We start from the raw sequence: 19605 nt of genomic DNA on the forward strand, positions 1-19605 counted from the left end.
CTCTTGGGTCCAAGAACCACATCTGCCGTATTGCTCCAGAGCTAGAAATGCTTCTGATGTGTTTAGGTTAAAATGACATTATTCTCTATTATAAATATTAACATGTCTCTTCCTAGGCAAAGTAGAAGCAAAAGCTTCTTGCTTGTCAAACTTCATTTCTGGACTCTGGTGGATCCTTAGGGCTATGTCCTGCAATAAAAGTGCTGCTGAGTGAAGAACAGAGGACAAATTCCATGGCTTGGTGCCCAGCACATAAGCTTCTAACATTAGATAAGCTGGCCAGCAGTAACAGGCTTATCGGAATCTTCTGATTTTCATTATTAAGACAGTTGACTATCATCACTCAATTTCCTTTCGGTGCGTTCTACGCTGATGATGTGATGCTATTACCATTTCAGAGCCTAGGTGAACAGCAGGGAGATATAGGAAGCTTCCTGGGTTGAGTGTTCTGACAGTTTCTAAGAAACTGAGGTTTCAGGGAGAATAAATACCGAAGCCTTCCATGCACGTGAAGGTTCAGGCAGGCCAAGGGACAGCGTGAAGTTTCAGAGCTGTCTCTACCTCCTGCTTCTCTGTCTCTTGCTCTGCCTGACAAATGTGGGTCTGCGTGTATCCTTTCTTTCACCTGGACATTGCCGTCTCCTTTAACAGCTGAGCTGTCATTGGGAAGTGAAATTGATCACAACTTTTTTTTAATGCCACAGCTGTTTTTTTTTTTTTTTAAACCTCAGCTGCTTCCCATAATTCTACAGATGGTAAACATATGTTTATAGGCACATAGAAAAAGAAGCTATCTTGAATTCCTCCCATCTTTAATTCTTGTTTTTGCTTTCATGCAGAAAGTCAAAGTCACAGAGCTGAGAAATCATATACATTTGTAGATTAATATTTCTGTGCATTAACAGAGAAACAGCAGGATGGCTAATGATATGCTAATGAGCTGACAGTTTTTATTGATCATAATGAGAGCCGACAAGTGTCTTTCTTGGCTTTTATGCAAGCTGGAATATTTTATTAACTGTCTTCGGGGCAGAAATACATGATTGGTTGCATTTTGAAAATCTTCCTTGTGAGTTTCCCACATCTTACTTTTTGTTACCCTGATGCCAAAGCTTGAGTCCCTGCCAGTTTATAAACAGAACACATCTTCATCCACATATTTACATGCCTGGCAGGAAACTCTCTCACCCCTTTTCGCTTTCCCTTTCAAAGCAATTTGTTTCAGTGTTTTAGCATACAAAAAAAAAAAAAAAAAAAAAAAAGAACCATTTTCTTCAGAGTAAACAGAGATCTGCAGGGAAAGAGAAATGTTAAAAAAGAATTAGCATTATTTGGCGGTACAGCAGCAGCCTTCATTTATATTAGAAAGCTCTGGGTGTTGAGGAGAGCTCCCCTAATCTTAGTTCTGCCATACGTAAGAGGATCCTAATGGCACAATTCTCTAATTTTTTTTCTTGCATCTTCCTGTAGTTCCTACTGCAAAATGAGAAAAGTTCTGGGAGTAATGGAAATGACATCTTTTCCTCAAACATTAAAGAGCCATAATGTCCAGCCTCTGTGCGCAGTTATTTTCCAGTGCACTCTGAACTGCCTGCCCCAAGGAGAGGGTGGCAATGGGAAGATTTAACAAAAGGGGAAACAAGTATCCGTTTTTCCCCTTTCATCAGTGTGAAGAGTAAAGTTTATTAATTTGTGCTGTGCATCTTGAGATTTAGTTAGATGTTCAGATCTGCTGAGGCTTGGCATTGAGCAAACAGTGAGGAAGTGATCGTTCAGCAAATTGATAGCATTAATGAGATTGCAGGAGGAAATATTAACACCTGAAAACACCTCTGCTTTCTAGCACTGAAAGTCTGTTTTAGCAAACTGTTAACATCGAATGCAAATAATTTGTTATACATGTTTGATTAGTAGCTATCTATTCAGGCAATTAAATAGAACCACATTTTGATGATAGGACCTCTTTGTAGCAATATCTTGCTAGTTCATGTAGCTACAGGTCTCCCTCAAATGATATGCTTTTACCTGCATTTTAGAGTGATCCAGTGCTGGTTTTGGAGTTGGTAGGCCTGTAGTATAAGGTGTTGAATTAAGGTGATCTTTAGGAAAGCTACTGGAACTATCAGAGTGTTAAGCTTCTCAATGGTAAAATGACCAGATGACTTGGCCCTAGATCAGTATGTCTCACTGCGGGAATCAGAATCACTTCCTAAGTATACCTGACAGTCCTTTCCCAACCTCTTTGAAAATTCTGATTATGTATCTTTAGATTATATATCTTTACTGCCCTACATGATCCTAACAACTCTCTAAATTATGTGATTCAATATTGTGCAATTCACAGTTTCCAGTATTTTTCTTTTCTTGATACAGGTATGGAACTCTGGACCTTTGCATGGAGCAAAACCCAGTGCTTTTCATTTTTTGTTTTGAAACAGGGTCTCCTGAAGTTGCTAAATTGTTTAGGCTGGGTTTGAACTTGCAGTCCTCTTGCCTCGGCCTCCCAAAGAGCTGGGATGATAGGCATAAACCACTATGGCCTGGTAGTTTCCAGGAATTTGATACTTTTGAAATACTTACTGTGCCAACGTTGTGACATCTACTAAAAAAAAATAGCAGATCATACTGAGATAGTCCTCATGGTATTTATATCTAGTAATTCTATTGGCTTCCATTCAAGTCCAAATTTGTGAGATTTTACTTTATTCAGATGTAGGCACAGGAATCTCTTTTTAAAAAATGTGAACTCTTAGTGAATAAATTCTCTTGCTCCAAAAGAGACCCGTGGTTGACAATAGAGCAGGTTTCTTTTAAGGTGAGAACCTTTGATCTGGAATAGCTTTTAAAAATGTTTCCCGATGAAATAGAAATTTTGAGGTTGTCCAGGGAACATAATTATTAAACAAAACCTCAAGTATTTAGGAGCTTAAGGAACTTGATATTTGAGAAACACTGCCAAGATGAATGATATGAAATAAAACCTGAGTCTGAAAAAAGGAGATCCAATGAGGTCAGCTAATACAGGCCCTGCTAAGGTGCAATTCCAGCTATGTATAGATCTCTGTAAAGTTAAAGGAGGAGAAATAACAGAAATTCTGTCTTTTACTCCTTAACTCTTTGGGGAGTAGTTACAGTGCTGGCAGGTGCATTTTCTTATGGAAATCCTCATAGAGAATTTTTTTTTTTGGCAGGCATAAGGCAGATTGAGCTACTTTGTAGTTTCATATTTTAGGAAACCCCTTTCTGTAGTTTAGCAAATTCTTCTATCAGTATACATCTAGTCACTAAGTGATCCACATGGCAGCTCAATGCAAAACCTGGCTCGTTCTTGCGAAGCTGCTTGGATAAATAAAAGCCTGATCAAAAATATCGTGAGTGCCTGAATTTAAGAAATGACTACAGGAAAACAGTGGTTCCCAACCTTTTTGGCATTAGGGACTGGTTTTATGGAACAAGCTTCCAACGAGTGCAGGGTAGGGGGTGGTTTGAGGCGAATCAAAGGAGCAGGTACTTGGATCACATTACATTAGGGCTCCCGCTTCTGTGGAAATCTAATGGCCCTGCTGGTATGATGGCGGGAAGTATTCTAAGCAATGAGAAGGGGCTGTAAATGCAGAGGAAGCCTGGCTTTCTGCCCTAGGTCACTTCCTGCTGTGCAGCCTGCTTGCTAAAAAGCCACATTACTGGTGATGCTACATGTCCCTGGTCCTGGGTGGTGGTTTGAGAACCTTTGCAGCAAAACATTACCATTAACCCCTTTTTCCTTCCAACACACTTATCCATCATTTTCCCCACTTTCTGAAGCAGTTTCGGAAGTTCTCTTTTTTGTACACGCATGTTGCCGCATAGGCTCACATAGGCTCACACTTCCTTGGGTGACAGTTAGCATTTGAATTGTAGCGCCACCTTTGTTTTAATCCAGCAGCGAATCACATCCATTCAGCATCAAATTAACATTCCGATCTTGATTCATTTGACAAGGGTCAGTTTTTACGCCAGTGTGTGGGCCAACCCCGTGACCTTTCTTGAGAAGAAATACCAAGTGCTTTGGGTTTTTGTGTTAATGAGCATTGGGAAGCGATCAGCTCTTATTTCTGTTTTTGTCCCAGCCAACATCATTGACCTTCATCTACTGATCTGTGTAACACATGCACGCATGGGCCAGAGATTAAAAGTGGGACGGAAGAGCTAGGGGACAGGTGTGGGGAAGCAATGTGTAATTTATCAGGTCTCTAAAATCAGTAGGGTCACTTAAGTAAAAAAAGAAAAAAAGAAAAGAGCTGTGTCTTACAGTTTGTTGATATTGGGTAAGTGGGATGCAATATTTCTTAAAATGGATTTTGTATTTTTTTAGAAATATAATTGATACCATGATAAATTTCATCCACATTTCTGAGTTACTGTCCTATGGATGAAAAAACTGAGAAGGATTTATAGTCTCCTGATGAATGGAAAATAGAGAGGCTTCATCTTTTCCCAGCACATATATGTATTTGCCCACTCTGTGTCACCAAGGTTGGCAGCTGTCCTGGTTTGCCTGGGAATATCTTGGTTTTACCACTGAAACTGCCCATATCCCAGAAATTCCTAAGTCCTGGGCAAACTAATATGTTTGTTACTCTAAATTCATCCATAATCAACTTGATTGGACAGATGTGTTCTGATGTGATATTTAATTTCTCTTGGGTGGTTTGTTTTTGATGGAAATTTATAGCTTTGTCTCTCTGAAATATATATATGAACTTGGATACCTGTTTCACTGACCTAGAACCTGAGTGCTAGAAGGATCATTAACTTTTTTTTTTTTATCCAGAGCTGATTTTCATGATGAGGTAACTGAGGCTCAGAGAAGGCGGTCTATTTATTGCCTATCAGTAAGTTAGAGTCAGATCCAGAATTTGAACTCAGACCCTCTTATACTTTTTCTATGTTTCAAATGTGTCTGAAAGGTGCCTTAGCCTTCTTTTTTTTCCTGGTTCTGGTATTTGAACCCAGGGCTTCTGTAGTGAGTTACATTTTCAGCATTTTTTAAAGGAATTTGTCTAGGATCATCTTGATATTGTGTTCTGCCTGCCTCAGCCTCCCAACTAGCTGGGATAAAGGCAGGCGTTAATTTGCATGGAAAACTAAGCAACCCAATCCCAGAGCTGATTTATTTGGCATGTGCTCCATTAATTGCTCCCTAGCCCTCCTATGCTTTTGATGATGAATTAATGTGAAGGTGCGGAGCCAGGCCTTCCTCCCCATGGGGATGCTGTCTCCTCTTGCTGCCATGAACGCTGTATCATCCTCGAAGAGGGGGAGGTTAATAAATGTGTGTATTTCTGCAAAGTAGTACTGTGATCTTGTTATTTCAATTGATATTTCCAATGAATACTTTAGCTTGAAATAATAAGCAGAAAACAGCATTTGCTGATTGCCTTCTGCTGAAGAGGAGCACATAAATGTTATGTGTTGCTTCTTCTGAAAGACTTGTAGCACTATCTAAAGCCTGTATTTTATTTATAGGTGAAGCTCAATATTCTGAACCACCTTCCACATCTTCCATCTGTTCTGTAGTAATCGTTTCAGTCAAATCAGAAAAAAAACCCAAACAATCCTAAAAACAGAGTATTAAATTTAACATGAAAAACCCAGAACTACGTCACTGTTTTCACTGAGAGATGCTGCTCCTGGTGATGTTCTTAAAGTTGGGTATTCTTCCAGAGGAATTACAGCATGAAGAGAGCTCCTTTTCTCACAAAGGTTGAGCAAGTCTAAAGACCTAGAAAGCCTCAGTAATACTCAGTGGAGGAGGTAAATCATTAGGGAATTTTTCTGAGGTCTAGTTTTGTTTCCTTGCTTAAGTGAGTCAGTGGAAATATTTCAGTCTATTACGTCTTTTCTCCCACTTTAAAGGAGAAGTCCTGTAAATCAGCAATATTTAATGTACCAGGATGATTAAGGCATTGAAGAGGATTTTAATCACATCAGTGTCTGTTTGAGAGTTTAAAAACTCTCACCAACAGATCCAGGTGCTGTGATCTCTTTGGAATTAAACAGTGGTAGCTAATTTGGGCTTTGGCAAAATGAACCTACAGCTCAGAGTTTCTAGAAGAGAATAATTTGGAGAGGTTCAGTGTGGGCAAAGGTCAGCTCACCTTTTGAGTGAATCAGTCTTTCTAAAAGATAATCTGACCTACATGGTTGTGGGCCTGTGCAGGGCCACTTGAACTGTGACTGGATTCTTGATTACCACTTATCTCTTTTTCATCAAGGGGATCATCCAGGATGGAAAGATCATCTTTATGCCGAATGGATACATAACACAATGTCCAAACCTAAATCGCAGTAAGTAGTACCTTAAAACATTTGTGAGTTTTAAATATCGCAAAACTTGTTAATAATGTCGGAGAAACACACCTGGAAGGGCATACATAGAAGACAAGCATTGGCTTCTGAGATGGTGAGGGTACCAGGAGGAAATTCATTATCTACATTGTATGCTTCTGTGTGTGTGAAGTTTTAAAATGATTTTCCTATATGCAAAATCAAAATTTGAAGGCAGGGGAAGGGTTGTGTGAACAGGTTCTGTATTGTAAAACAGGTATGTTCAATTTTATTTACATGTGTGTATTTTAAATTATTACTATTCTACAAAGCTATTCTTTAAACTTTTGGACTTGGATATGAACTCACTTTTTCTCTCTTATGATCTTTATATTTTTTCTTCACCTCTTTGTCAAAATGAGGGTTTAATTTTGAAATGTCGTGTGGCTTTCTTAATCAATAGCCCTTTTTACCTGTTTCTTTTTCTTATTAAAAAAGAAAAAGATCCAGACCTGAAATCCTCTCTGCCTTCATCAAAATTTTAACCAAAAGAGCAAAAACCTTTCTACTATGGAATAACTGTTTTAAAATTTTCTTTCTTACATTAGCACGAGATCAATATGTATTTTATATTTTCTTTATTGAGCTTGCCCTACCTGCAGTGATTTCTTAAGCCTGGTGCAAGGAATAATGGATTTACAAGAGCTTTTGGCCAAGATGACTGCAAAAGTAGGTATCTAAATTTCACTTGTGGTGTTTCATTTCTTTCTCTGTCATATCAAGCATTTAGAGTGATATGTTATAATGCAAACATTTTTAGCCTTGCCACCTGCAGTATGTTAGGACAAGAATGTTTTTCTCTCCCCTGAAATGGGACTACCTCTAGTAAGCATAACCATTCAGACTTTTGATACCCGTAGGCTGAAGCTAAATGCTGTTCTTGAAAATATTTTGGTTGTTTAGAGAAGCACTATATTGTTTCTAATTTTTTTTATTATTTCTTATTCTCTTTAATGGTTTGATCAATCTTGCAGTCTTACATCTGCTAATCTGAGCAACTTTGTTGAAGATGACACTATGCAATAGAACAACCACTGTTAACTCCTATCTTTTTGTTTTGAGACCCTGTATCATTTTTATGTTTTTGTGTTTTGCTTTTGTCTATGTTGTTGTTATTTTGTTGTTGTTTTTAAAAAATTCCCCTTAAAATAAAAACAGAAAAATATTGGAAGCAAGAGGCAATATGTATTACTGCAGATTCCTGTATTACTGGGAGTGGGAAAAGAATTTCCCCAAGGGTATTAACCTCATAACACCGTGAGGTGATACACAATTAGAATCCTTTCTGCTTGTAAGCTAGTGTATTTTGGATATGAGAGTTATTGCCAAAGATCAAGAAGAGGCAAAATAGCTGTTGTTAAAAACAGATTACTGTCACAGGAAGACCTTACCTATGCTTTGTTTTAGGACTGAGCCTAAGTTAAATGAGGAGGAACAACATTTGCATTTTGACACTTTCAGTTTTTAACATTCTGCATCTTTTCTTCCTCCCCATCATTCATGGAGCAAAGATCTTGTGTGAAACTTCTATTTGCCAGGCAGTGTGTTAGGCTTGTAGATACAGTGATGAGTGAGAGGGGACTTCTACCTCAGGAAAGTCCTCATGGAATGGCTGAGACAAAAGTTAAGCATTTAGAAACTTTAACATCTATTCACACAGTGTAGATGCATCATGGAAACCCTGAGCCTTAGTGGAGAAAGGCGTTGGAAAAAGTAGAAAATATGGCTGATGCTGTTATGATATGAATTAACGATGGATATGAGTTTGGCCTAGGGTGAGGAGAGAATTCACTTGAGCCTGAGAGACATTATATTCTGCAAAAGGAAGAATTTTAATAACAGTGAAGATGATACATTCATTCTCTTCTACCTGCGGCTATGACTGCTGCCCACCTTCAGGCATGGCAGGAAGGAAATATTTGGTGGGTAGCTAAGTGATTGGGAGGTAGGGCTGTATTTTGGGTCCAGAGGCTGTGCCACTGAAGACAGTGTTTCTATATCAAACTTGACTTTTGGCCAAGCCAAGTCCCCTTTGGTCTGGGAGGTAGAAATAGAATATTTTTGCAAAGAGAAAGATTGAGTCTGGAGCTTGAGACTAAAGCATCAGCCTTTCACGTCACAGTGCTGCGGAGATGTGAAACACAGGCAGTTATTTGCCACCTAGCTTGCGGCATTTAAGAGGCTTTTATTTTATATTGTCTGAAGCGGTTTGATCTCAATACTGTTAAGTATATTTTAGCATGCTAGTAAAGGTTTGAAACAAGAAACGTGTCACTCAGCCTCAGGTGGCTGTGGGTCTCCATTCTCTGGCTCTGAGGATGCCTTTTCTTCCTCATTGCCGTTCTTCTCTTCTTAGCTGTACACTATCCAGGAGCCACAGGGAGTTCTATCCTCAAAGCATTATAATGTAAAGTGGGCACCAGGGAGGTAGAAAGTATCTAATGGTGGGATACAGCAAGCTGAAAATGGTTTAATCTGCCTCCTGAATCCCACCTTTCCTGTCATTTTGGCAGATTTGTAAGTCTGTTTCTTCCAAACTGTAACGAGAATGATAATTCTACAACTGAGTACTTCCGTTTTCACTGCATAATGTGTAATCTGTGGTAATCCAAAACAGGAATTGTCAAAATTTTTTTCTGTAAATGGCCTGCTAGTAAACATTGGGCTTTTTCAGCCAAGAAGCAAAACTGAGCATATTATGTATATAATTATTTCATTTAAATATAATAATTTATAATTGCTAAAATCATAACCATTGAAAAATATAAAAACTATTCTTAGCTCATAGGACATCCAAAGACAAGTGGTAGGCCAGACTTGGCCCCTGAGCTTTATTTTGTCAATCTTTAATCTAGAAGAAGTTGGAAAGTCACTCAACTAGATCATATTTATTGAACATTTTGTATGTGTTAGTTCTAGTATTTAAGAATTTTAAATCAATTCATACAATAGTCTTGGAGGCTAAGTTTATTATCCTATTTGGAGAAGACTGATCCAGAAAGGTAGCTTTTTGTAAAGCAGTGCAGAGCTGGGACCTGAGCTCAGGTCCTTAGATTCTGAAAATTGACATGACTGAGAAAGTTTATGGTTGGAAAAAAGAGGGATTAGAAAGAGAGTTAAAATATGTAAAGAGGAAATAACTGGTAAAGAGAAGGAGGTGGCTGCTATGAGCAAGAGGCTGGGGATCAGCAAGGGGAAGGGGCAAGTAAAAAGAAAGGAAAAGAGGAATGCTTGTTTGATTGCTTCATGGAGCTGAGCTAGATTTTAGATGATGCCCTTTGGGAGTGAGTGTACAGTTTGCAGGAGCTTGTCGGGAAGGAGGGTCTCAGAAACAAGGCCTTGGCCTCCTCTTTTGGCTTTGAGATGCTTGTTTGCCTTGGGAAGTAGTGGGGAATTTGTCATCCTGGGTGACATTGGGTGTGCTCTTGCCAGAACCACTGGAGGATACCACATGGTACATGCTGTTAAGCATAAGTCCTCGAGCCCAGGAGAGGCTAGGTGAACTCTCAGGAAAGAATTTTAAGAATTCTGAGCCCCCTAACCCCATGTAGCCAGTACTCAGGCCTGAATAGAAAATGTTCCTTCTGTGCTTTCCTGTGCAAGGCTTGTTTCCTTTATGTTCACTGTAAACCAGCGTACAACCTGGTGGCCCTGCACCTTCCTGGAGGAGCTTTTTAAAGACCAGAGTCTTGGGCTGATCTCTTCTGACTCTGCTCCACACATCTGTGCAGCCTTCGAGATAGGACTTTATGGGCAGAAACCTGTGGGGTATAGGTTCTTTGGTGCTTGCTTGGCTCTTGAGATCTCTGCTGTCACTTTGTTTTGACCTCTGTGCCATTTTTCCTTTTGTGTTAGCTCTGTGATGATTTTCAGAAGTTTCCGCTTGTATACTGAATATGGTGTTTCAGTCAGTTCAATCGGTGACGTACTTCCGGGTGTCTAGTCCGCCATCTTGGTGGAAGCAGAAGTGTAGCTTACCTTTTTGACTGATTAAAGAAGATGGAGTTGGAGATATGAGGCACACTGAAAGCAAAACATGATTTTCTGATGGAGAGGGAGCGCTACGGCACCAGGTCCGTCTGGACTCAGTCCCTGCCAGTAGTTGAGTAAACCTACTGAGGCAAGACTGAGTTGCTGGGGTTGGAGCTGAGTATTGGAAGTGTGGTCAAGTTGTCCAGTAGCCTTGAATGAGATAGGAGTGTAATCACTGATCATGGTGGAGGTAAGGCGTGGGCTTTGGAGTCAGGCTGATCTGATTCTGAGACCTCTTTTGTTATGTTTTTTTCATGTCATAGCCTTGAACAAGTGGTTGGACTGGTAGCTGCTGCTTCCCTGTGTAGGGAATGGTGATAACCGTTTACCCGGGGACCAGGCAAATGAAGTTTGGTGCAGGACTCACAATAGCCATTCAACAACAGGTGGCCGCTGTTCATTATAGTGCTGAACTGAGTTAAAAAAAAAAAGGGTGACTGTGAAGGAAAGATGGTCCCAAGAAAAGGCACCCTTCCCTGGTGCTTTGGTGTCACAAAGAAGGGCAGAAACTGTAAATTGCTTTCAGGGCCTTGGTCTAGAGCAGGTGCGGAGAAGTCTTGGAAAGCAGCAGAAAGGCCTGACACTTGAGCTGCAGAGGAGATCCCAGAACACTGCTGGTGAGATTGCTCAGGGTACAGGCAGGACAGGAATTGGTAGCCTAATAGATAGATCGAAGCTCAGCGTGGTGGCACACGCTTATAATCCCAGCACTTGGGAGGCTCAGGCAGGAAAATTGCTGTGAGTTCAAGGCCAGCCTGGGCTACAAAGTGAGTTCAAGACTGGCCTGAGATGCATAGTGAAACCCTATCTCAAAAAGACCAAAAGCAAAACAAAACAAAAGAAACTAACAGATAGAAATATCATCTCAGCCCAGGGTGTATCTAGAATTGCCCACTCTCTATTTTCCTATAAAGGTCAAGGATGCTGGTTTCCATTTACTAACATTCCAGTGACAGAGATGAGACTGGGTAAGAGGTCTTTTGAGAAAGCCTGACATTTTGACAAAAACTACACTTTTTAGTGCTGAGAAGGTGCAGGATAGCTATCTAAAGTAATAATACCCCTTCTTGTTGTTATCTGACACTTTCATTCTCAAGACTCCACTACTCCACCAGCTCACTCTGACATTGCCCCAGGCAGTGTGGGTGTTTCAGGAGCTGTCCCCCTGCTAGGCAGGTGTATTATGGTAGCGCCAGGTGACCAGTTTCCTGCTCTTGAACCCATCTGTGCTGAAATGGCATTCTGTCCTCAAACTCAGAGAGAAAAGATATGAGAGACTTGACAATTTTAAATTACTTCTGTGACTAAATCTTTGATAAATCTATGTGGGCAAATCAAGGAGAACTTTGAGAAGCATTTCAACTTTAACATATTTAGTTTTGAGCTTTTCATTATTTTGAAGGGCTCATTAATGATTGTTCAATTAAGCTTAAAGGTTTAACAACAACAACAACAAGAGCAGGATTTTCCCTTCTATGTGGCAAATGTGAAGTAAAGAGTATTCCAAAGGAAGAAAAGCAATGTTCTGTATGACTAATATACTCAGATCCATTCATTGACCTCTTACAGTGCAAAATGCTTCCTCTGTCTAGCTTAGAATGTGGGGAGTGAAGAATAAGTGATTCAGTCTGTGGCTAGTTAGATAAATACAGGAACAAAGGTAAACAGAATAGAGATGTAGATCTGATACCCTATCTCTTTTGGATCTGCCAGTCTTCTCAGAAAATGACAGGTGGTGTAGAAATACCTTTTGAAAGTGAATTTGTGTAAATTCAGCACGCTAATGCCAGTGCCAGAAAATGAAATTCACTTTTTGATTCAGAGTTGATTTTGTTTGTTGTTGTTGTTATAGGATTTAGCAGGGGAAAAGGAAGGCAAGATTACATATTAAATGCCTTTGAAAAATTAGCTTTTTGCCTTAATATCTTTTTGTCTTTGTATCTGTTTGACACAGACATTATTTTAGAGATCAGGGCTTGTCAGTGTTGTCAGAAAAGGCTAAACACGTGTAAAATAAAAACAAAGGTCAGAAAGGAGAAAAGATTCATTATATTAAAACTAAAGTTTTCCTCAGAAATTGAGTTTATAGATGAATATAGTTCAGCTTTGATGGACCAGTATTGATAATTACCAATATTCACCTTAAGCAAGTGCATAGATTTTCAGGATAAATACAGAATTGCCTTTTGAATCATTTAGTCTTTATGATGTTTCCTCCTTGGAGTGATATGGTACCAGAGTTGTTTCAGGTTTTCAGGATAAGGTAGGGATGCTTCTCTCTCAAACAGATATACTATTCTGAGCCACCTTTAGGAGGTGTGGAGATCTTGTTCAACTTCTTTTTGTTCAATCCTTGGTCAGGAAGTAACCTTACTGAGGAACTACTTAGGCTTCTAGCAATGAAATAAAGATAATAAGGACTAAGTTACTATTTCCTTTTTATTATCTCTGACCTATATATTGTTTGGTCACTTAGCCTTGCCATAGTCTTGGAAATGTATTTTATCTGTGTTTCCTGAAGAGTTCCCAAAGATCTTAGTTATCACAGATTCTAGAAACTCTATAATTAGGCTTGAGTTTTAAATGAAACATGAAATTTGGGAAGATCATACATATTAAAAGGAGTCACAGGAAGCTGCTGATATTTCAGATAGTCAACCCTTAGACCCTTGGGGGCTGATCATGATGCATGTACTTTGTTGAGGGTGTTATTTTCTCTGCCTTTGCTACCACCCACAACACGTAGGCAATGGGCAAGTTTTCCTGAAATATTCTAAAAGTTTGGAGGAAGAGGATGAAATGAATGGCAAATCTGAAAGTTAGAATTTCACATGGAGTGTAGCACTGTTGGGTAATTGCGGGGGCATGTATCGATTGAAACTCAATCTCACCTAGAAAGGTGGTGGAGTTGTTGTTCTTGAGGTCCAACCCTTATACCTAAAATAATGGCTCAAAATAATCTGTGTGGGATCAGAGATTAAACTGATTTTCTGTATATGGGAGAAGATTCAAGACATGGATACATGAAGTGTGATTGAGAAGAAAAAGAGAAATTATAAGATGAACTGTTAGGAAATGGAATTTGTTTTCCAGTCATGTCAGTCTGATGTAAGGGAAAAGAGAGAAAAGTCATATTGCTCTTGGGCTGAATTGTTCTTTAGCATGTCTATGGCAAGAGATAGTTTAGGCCAAAAAGCTATCTACATTCAGACTTTTTCGCATATATTTTTCTTTTATTGTGGTGCTGTGGATTGAACCCAGGGCCTTGTGCTTGTGGGAAAGCTCTCTACGGAGGCACAACCCAGATCCTGTTCTATGTTTATAAACTCAAATTGAAGTAGGCTGGATGAAACAATTCAGGAGAGATGATTGGAACCATATTGTAAAGAGCTGTTAAAAAATCTGGTCGTGTTGAATGTGGTCAAGCTCCAACGCAATGCCAGGAGAACCTCAAATGTTGGAAGATTAGACTTGCTTGGTATGGGTTACACGGACAAATTAAACGTAGCAGGAAAAATGCAGAGAAAGAGCTCACATCATAAACCAAAATGTTGTTCCAAACATCCAGAGCTAGCAACAACAATAACAACATGAGTTTCCTTGGGGGTAATAAGTGTTCCACCCTTGGATATGTGGAAATGAGTAATCACCATGACGAATTTCTTTTGAAGATACCCAAACTTTATAATTCTTTTGAAATTGGAGATGCTAAGACTCTGTAATTAGTGGCAATGATTGAGTGGCCTAGAAAAAAGGAAAAGGTTATTTCACAAAATTCTGATCTCAACTAGGGGTTTGCTCACCTCACCTGACCTTCACCTGAACATCACAGTAAATCCCTGGGTCACTCTGTTTGGGGAGAATGACCCAGGGAAACTAGACTGGTTTTTGTTGCTCTAGCCCTTGCTCCCTAGAATTTCTCATTGGGAAGGAAGCAGTGATTCCCTAGCTTGTAAACTATGACACTCTAGTTAGTGTGTGAGTAACAGGAGACGATGATGGGAGATGAATGTAGTGCATTTGAGTTCCTTATTAGATCTCCAGTGAACATTCTAATAAGTCCTTGAGAACACATTCATTAGTGGGTTTCTGCGCAGGCTTGAATTGAAAGCACACACCTTTATGAACACCCATGAGGTTCCCGAGATACACTTTAATGTCTCATTTGGTACTCATTAGACCATGGAAGTCAATGTGTCTTCAATTGAGAATGATTCAACTTTGTGTTGATGGGGGGAAAAACATATCTTGCTAAGAATCTGTGGAACTGTTTCGAGCATTTTATTCTCTCTTTTTGTTTGGGTAGTTTTTCCCTGTTATTGCTTTGTTAGGATGACTGAATTATACAAATTATACTCTGTAACTCTTTTTCTGCAGCTAAATTATGCAGAGACAAGACTTAGTCAATTGGAAAACTGTCATTGTGAGAAGACCTGTCAAGTGAGTGGATTGCTCTATCGGGATCAAGACTCTTGGGTTGATGGTGATCACTGCAGGAACTGCACATGCAAAGTAAGTACTTCTGGAAATAAATAAGGTAAAAACAGTTTTAAGGGAACAGGCGTACTAATTATAATGTAATTGAGTTCTTGAATATATAATGTGAATTCCTTTCTATGTACCATCCCTTAGCAATTCAAGCAATTGTGGATGCTGAAAAATTGTCATTTGTTATCTAAATACTTGGGAGTTAAAAATCTGATTTTTCTTTTTGCACTCGAAGTTGATCTAATAATATTATTAAGAAACTTACTGTTTGGAATTTAGAATTTGAGGTATACAGGGGGAAGAAACTCATTTGATTTTCATACATCCTAATAGTTAGCTTTATCACAACTTTTCTCAGCTAAAATGTATTTTTAAGAGGGGTTTAATTAGTCTCTGTGGGTTTTTGTTGTATTTTGCATGGTATCTGTCATTTGTTTCAGAGAACTGCAAGGTGTTTTCCTCGCTCCCTGGTATCCATCACTTGTACATCCCACCTATTTTAGAGAATTACGACAGCCCCCTCTAAAAATCAGCATGCAAACCGTGTCCAGTTGAAATTACTTGATAAATATCTGACGAATGCCATTGTTTGTCCGGGAAAATACAAAATGGGTTGTTAGAGCTTGAGAAATGATTGACAGGGTCTGCCAAAGATGTTATTTATGTTCTTGTAAAAATAGGCTTTTTTTGTTTTCTGCCTAATCTACTTAGTCCACACGGGCAGGTGAGAGGAAGCCAGTGATGTATATCAGAGAAGTAATTGAGGTGACGCGGGTTCACTCGGGCTGGGGAGATGCTTTCTTTGTGGTCATCGAGTGGAGTGGGAATTCCTCACACTGTTCTCTTCTCTGATGAGGTTTTGGTGTGAGATGTGAATTTTCTCCGCAACAGGAGTGTCTAAAAGCTACTTCTGAGATTCCTTTGTTTGTCTTTCCTTCCTCAGAGTGGCGTTGTGGAATGCCGGCGGATGTCCTGTCCCCCTCTCAACTGTTCTCCCGACTCCCTCCCTGTGCACATTGCGGGCCAGTGCTGTAAGGTCTGCCGACGTAAGTCCTAACAGGTTCAGTGTGGGGGGCTCAGTGCTTTTGGATTTTTTTTTCTATTTTTCGGGCCCCAGTCAATTGGCACTGAAACGAAGTGCTGGCTCTTGATGTAATATCAAGTGTTTGATAAGAAGCACCACGATATTTTAATTATTTGCAACATGGCAGATACTTTAGGTGGCTTTTTGCCACCTTAGTTGCTGTTCTCTCATTCTCTGTGGAGATGACTTGTGTTCAGAGGGATCAAGTCACTTGTACAGGGTCACTCAACTAGGTGGGTATAATCAGGAAACAACTCCAAGTTTTCTTGTGTTTTGGTTCCCCCAATTCTGAATGATCAAGTGAGGAAGGACCAAATTCCATTTTGTATTCTGAGGTTTGGGCTAGATTCTCTTGTTATGGGGGGGTCTTTGTTAGACATTTCAGGATGAAATTCAAATCAGTACTGAAGTGCTTTTCCTCAGTGCTGGCCTGTCCATGTAACATCTTCTGGGTTGCAGAGGGCAGTACTTCAGATGAAGCAGTGAGGCAGATGGAGTCCTGCGGTGAGAGGGAAAACAAGCTCAGTTTAGCACACTTGTGATGCACTTTACCCTGTGCGGGGTGCTTTAATGCTATCAGTTGATGGGATTGTCCTAACAGTCCTTGAGGGTGGTGGTGTTATTGTCCTATTTTATAGGAAGCTCAGGGTTAAGAATGGTACTTTACCAAGGTGACAGCTTGGGGCGGGGCAGAGAGGTGCCAAATCAGTTTTGTCCACTGCAGAACTTATACTCTTCATAGCAAACCACAGAAAAGGGCAGGTTAGCTAGAAATATGGCACCCAGTGGATAATTTTCAATATCATTTATTTGCCAAAAGAATCACACCAACGCCAGTGGGCTTTCAAAGTATCAAGGTTGGTTTTTTTGGTGGGTTGGTGGGGGCAGAACAGCATGTCATCTACTCTGGCAGAGGAAGGAAGGGATCAATAACTGCTCTGGCCATACCAGCTGGAAGACTTGTTGAGCTTTTTAAAAAGGGAGTATGGAATATTCTTTTTCCTGGTAGGCACAGTACAGCCAGTGCTCTGGAAAGTGTTTTTGAAGTTGGTCTAAAGAGTGGAACTTAATTCTGTTCCAAAGGCTTTTTAGAGTCATGCCTGGCAGGAGAGTAAGCTCAAGGGCCCAGGTGTTGATTTCGAGTTTGATCCTGTGATAGGAAAGTAGTTGTTCGCCGGCACAGTTCTGTTTTGTCTTACGAACTTGATATTGTATATCAGAGTGAGCAGTGGAAGAGGTGAAAAACTCAAGTATCCATTAAAAATATGAAATTATTTTAGTCCATTAGTTTGAATTCCCTATATAGATCTATACAAATAATTAGAGGATGTTGTTTGAACACAGGTGAAATGGGTCCTTTAGATGTTTTGTATTTTAGACTTTTGATTTTTCCCTTCTTTTTTTAAATGATTAAAGCACTCTGCTCATTGCATAATGCTTGAAAACACAGAGAAGGATAAAGATTCAAATGAGAAATCTACAAAATATCATCACTTGATAATAGTCATGCTTGAAATTCTAGTGGATTTCATTTTTGAGGTCACCATGGAGACAATTTCATATCCTACTTCATTGACTTACCATTAGCACTTATCTATGTTTCTATGTTTTTAAAAAATTGTTCTCATTTAATCATTGTTTCCCATTGTTGTTATTTAACTATTCTCCGGTTGCTGGCTATCTAGATTATTTCCCACTTTGTACTCTTACAAATTACTCTTTGATAATGTGTTTTATATAGAAAATGCAATTTTGTATGCTTCAGCATTTTATACTTTCTTTAAGTAGAATTCTCCGGAGTAGAATTTCTAAGCCAAAAGCTGACATTTTAAGACCCTTAATATATATTATTAAATTGTCTTCTCACTAGGTATTTGTGGATTAGTCATTTTTCTTTATTTTAATTCCTTTGAGAGTTTTAAGTTTTAAAAAGTATTTCAAAATATTTCATAGTTTTTACAAAGACATTGATACACATGCTAACTAAAATACTGGTGTAGTTTTGCTTTCGTATGGAATTCATATCAGCGTAGTTAGGTAGTCCTAATTTTCTCAGCATCTCTGACTGATAGTTTGATATGCTCAGAATTTAACTGAGGTTACAAATAAATGATTGACTATTACTCAATAAAAAATAAAAAAGGAACCATACAGGATTCCTTGGGTAATTAAAAGGTTGAGAACCTCTGAATGAAAGATTTTCATTTCTTACTAGTTCTTAATAGAAATATTCATTAGGCTGAGGATGTCTGTCTGGAATAGTGAAGAAAGAGTCTGCCCTACTTTAGAGGAGTTGGCCTTTGGGTTTGAGACGTGGTTTAGAGTTCTCAGAGTTATAAGTGCAGGAATGTTGGACACATGTAGAGGGCGGAGTTAGTACATAGGCAGACTCTATTGGAAGGTGGTAGAGGATACTAACAGAATGCTCTTTGGAGAAAATAGAGCCAAGACAAGTACTTCTAGTTTTGTAGAAGATGCCTATGTTGGTTTGGTTAGTGGGTCTGAGAAGAGAGGAGAATGAGGGTTGATAGTAGTGGAATTTCTAGAAGCTTTAAAACATTGTCACATCAGAAAAATGATAGAGAACATTTTCTTTGGTTGTCCCTTTCAAAGATGTTGAGTTTGTCAGGCAGTGTGTATATTAATTAGCTCTATTTTGCATTGCACAATGTGTGCATAATTCAAAACATCATGATATGTGCCATAAATGTGTATCATTTTAGACATTTAAAATAACACAATACATAAAAAAGAAAACTGATACAAAAGAAAACATAAGGTGTATCTTATATGAATAGGCATACATTTGGATCATATAGTTAAATCTACTTTGACAACCTGGACTGTTTTGTTTCCACTGGTTCATTTAACCCATTCATACTTAATGTTACTGTGACTATGGTGGAAACCATGATTTATTGGATACCGTATCTTTCATTAGTTCCATTTCTTGCTGTTATAGTCACTTTTCTGTCTCCAAGAAACAATCCCTGACACCCACGACTTAAAGGAAGAGAGGTTTGTTTTGGATCATGATTTTGGCCCCTGATAGGCTGACTCCCAAACAGAGCAAGATAGCAGAGGGGCGTGGTGGAGGAAGAGGTGCTAGAGCTGTGGTGGCCAGGAAGAGAGGGGAGAGGAAGGGAGACAGACTCTCCAGAGGCACGCCGCATGGGCACACCTCTCCCGCCAGGCCCTGCCTCCTAGTGGACCCCTCCAGAGATCAGCCCATTGATTAGTATAGCATGGCTGTTGTCTGATCACTTTCCAAAAGCCCCACATCTGAACTCATGAGAAATTTGGGGGACATCCTCCATCTAAATGGTAGTGTTTACTTTGTGCTTTTCCATTTCTCTGGAGAACTGCCTCGAGTAAATGTCTTATATATGCATAGCATTTCTCCCGAGTTTCCTGCGTTTGGTTTGCGTGAGGCGGTCTTCTCGGGGCCACAAGGAAATGTACTGGTGTGACTCAGACAACAGGAGCCGATGTGTAAAAGCAAATTGAGCTGTCTACGGGCTGCCTCAGTTTTCCTGCACTTGGAACGGCCTCAGGAGCTGGAGCACATGCAGATGAGGGCTTCTGTTTGGAACTAAAGAGAACTTTGAGCATCCAGCATAGTCTAGGAAGTG

General features: G+C 39.5%; 1 protein-coding gene across 2 annotated transcripts in view; it reads left to right on the forward strand.

Annotated features, from left to right (window-relative positions):
* The window catches only part of Nell1 (neural EGFL like 1), a gene marked incomplete at its 5' end in the record, with an annotated part of 791721 nt that overhangs the window by 197274 nt on the left and 574842 nt on the right, over window positions 1-19605 (forward strand). For both annotated transcript variants that reach the window (XM_005401727.2, XM_005401728.2), the window contains 4 exon segments: window positions 6258-6330; window positions 6956-7038; window positions 14779-14913; window positions 15833-15935. In XM_005401727.2, the coding sequence (XP_005401784.1) occupies window positions 6258-6330; window positions 6956-7038; window positions 14779-14913; window positions 15833-15935 (394 nt within the window).

This window comes from Chinchilla lanigera, unplaced genomic scaffold (assembly GCF_000276665.1).
Source record: "Chinchilla lanigera isolate Chin_1 unplaced genomic scaffold, ChiLan1.0 scaffold00075, whole genome shotgun sequence".
In the NCBI taxonomy this organism is placed as follows: Eukaryota; Metazoa; Chordata; class Mammalia; order Rodentia; family Chinchillidae; genus Chinchilla; species Chinchilla lanigera.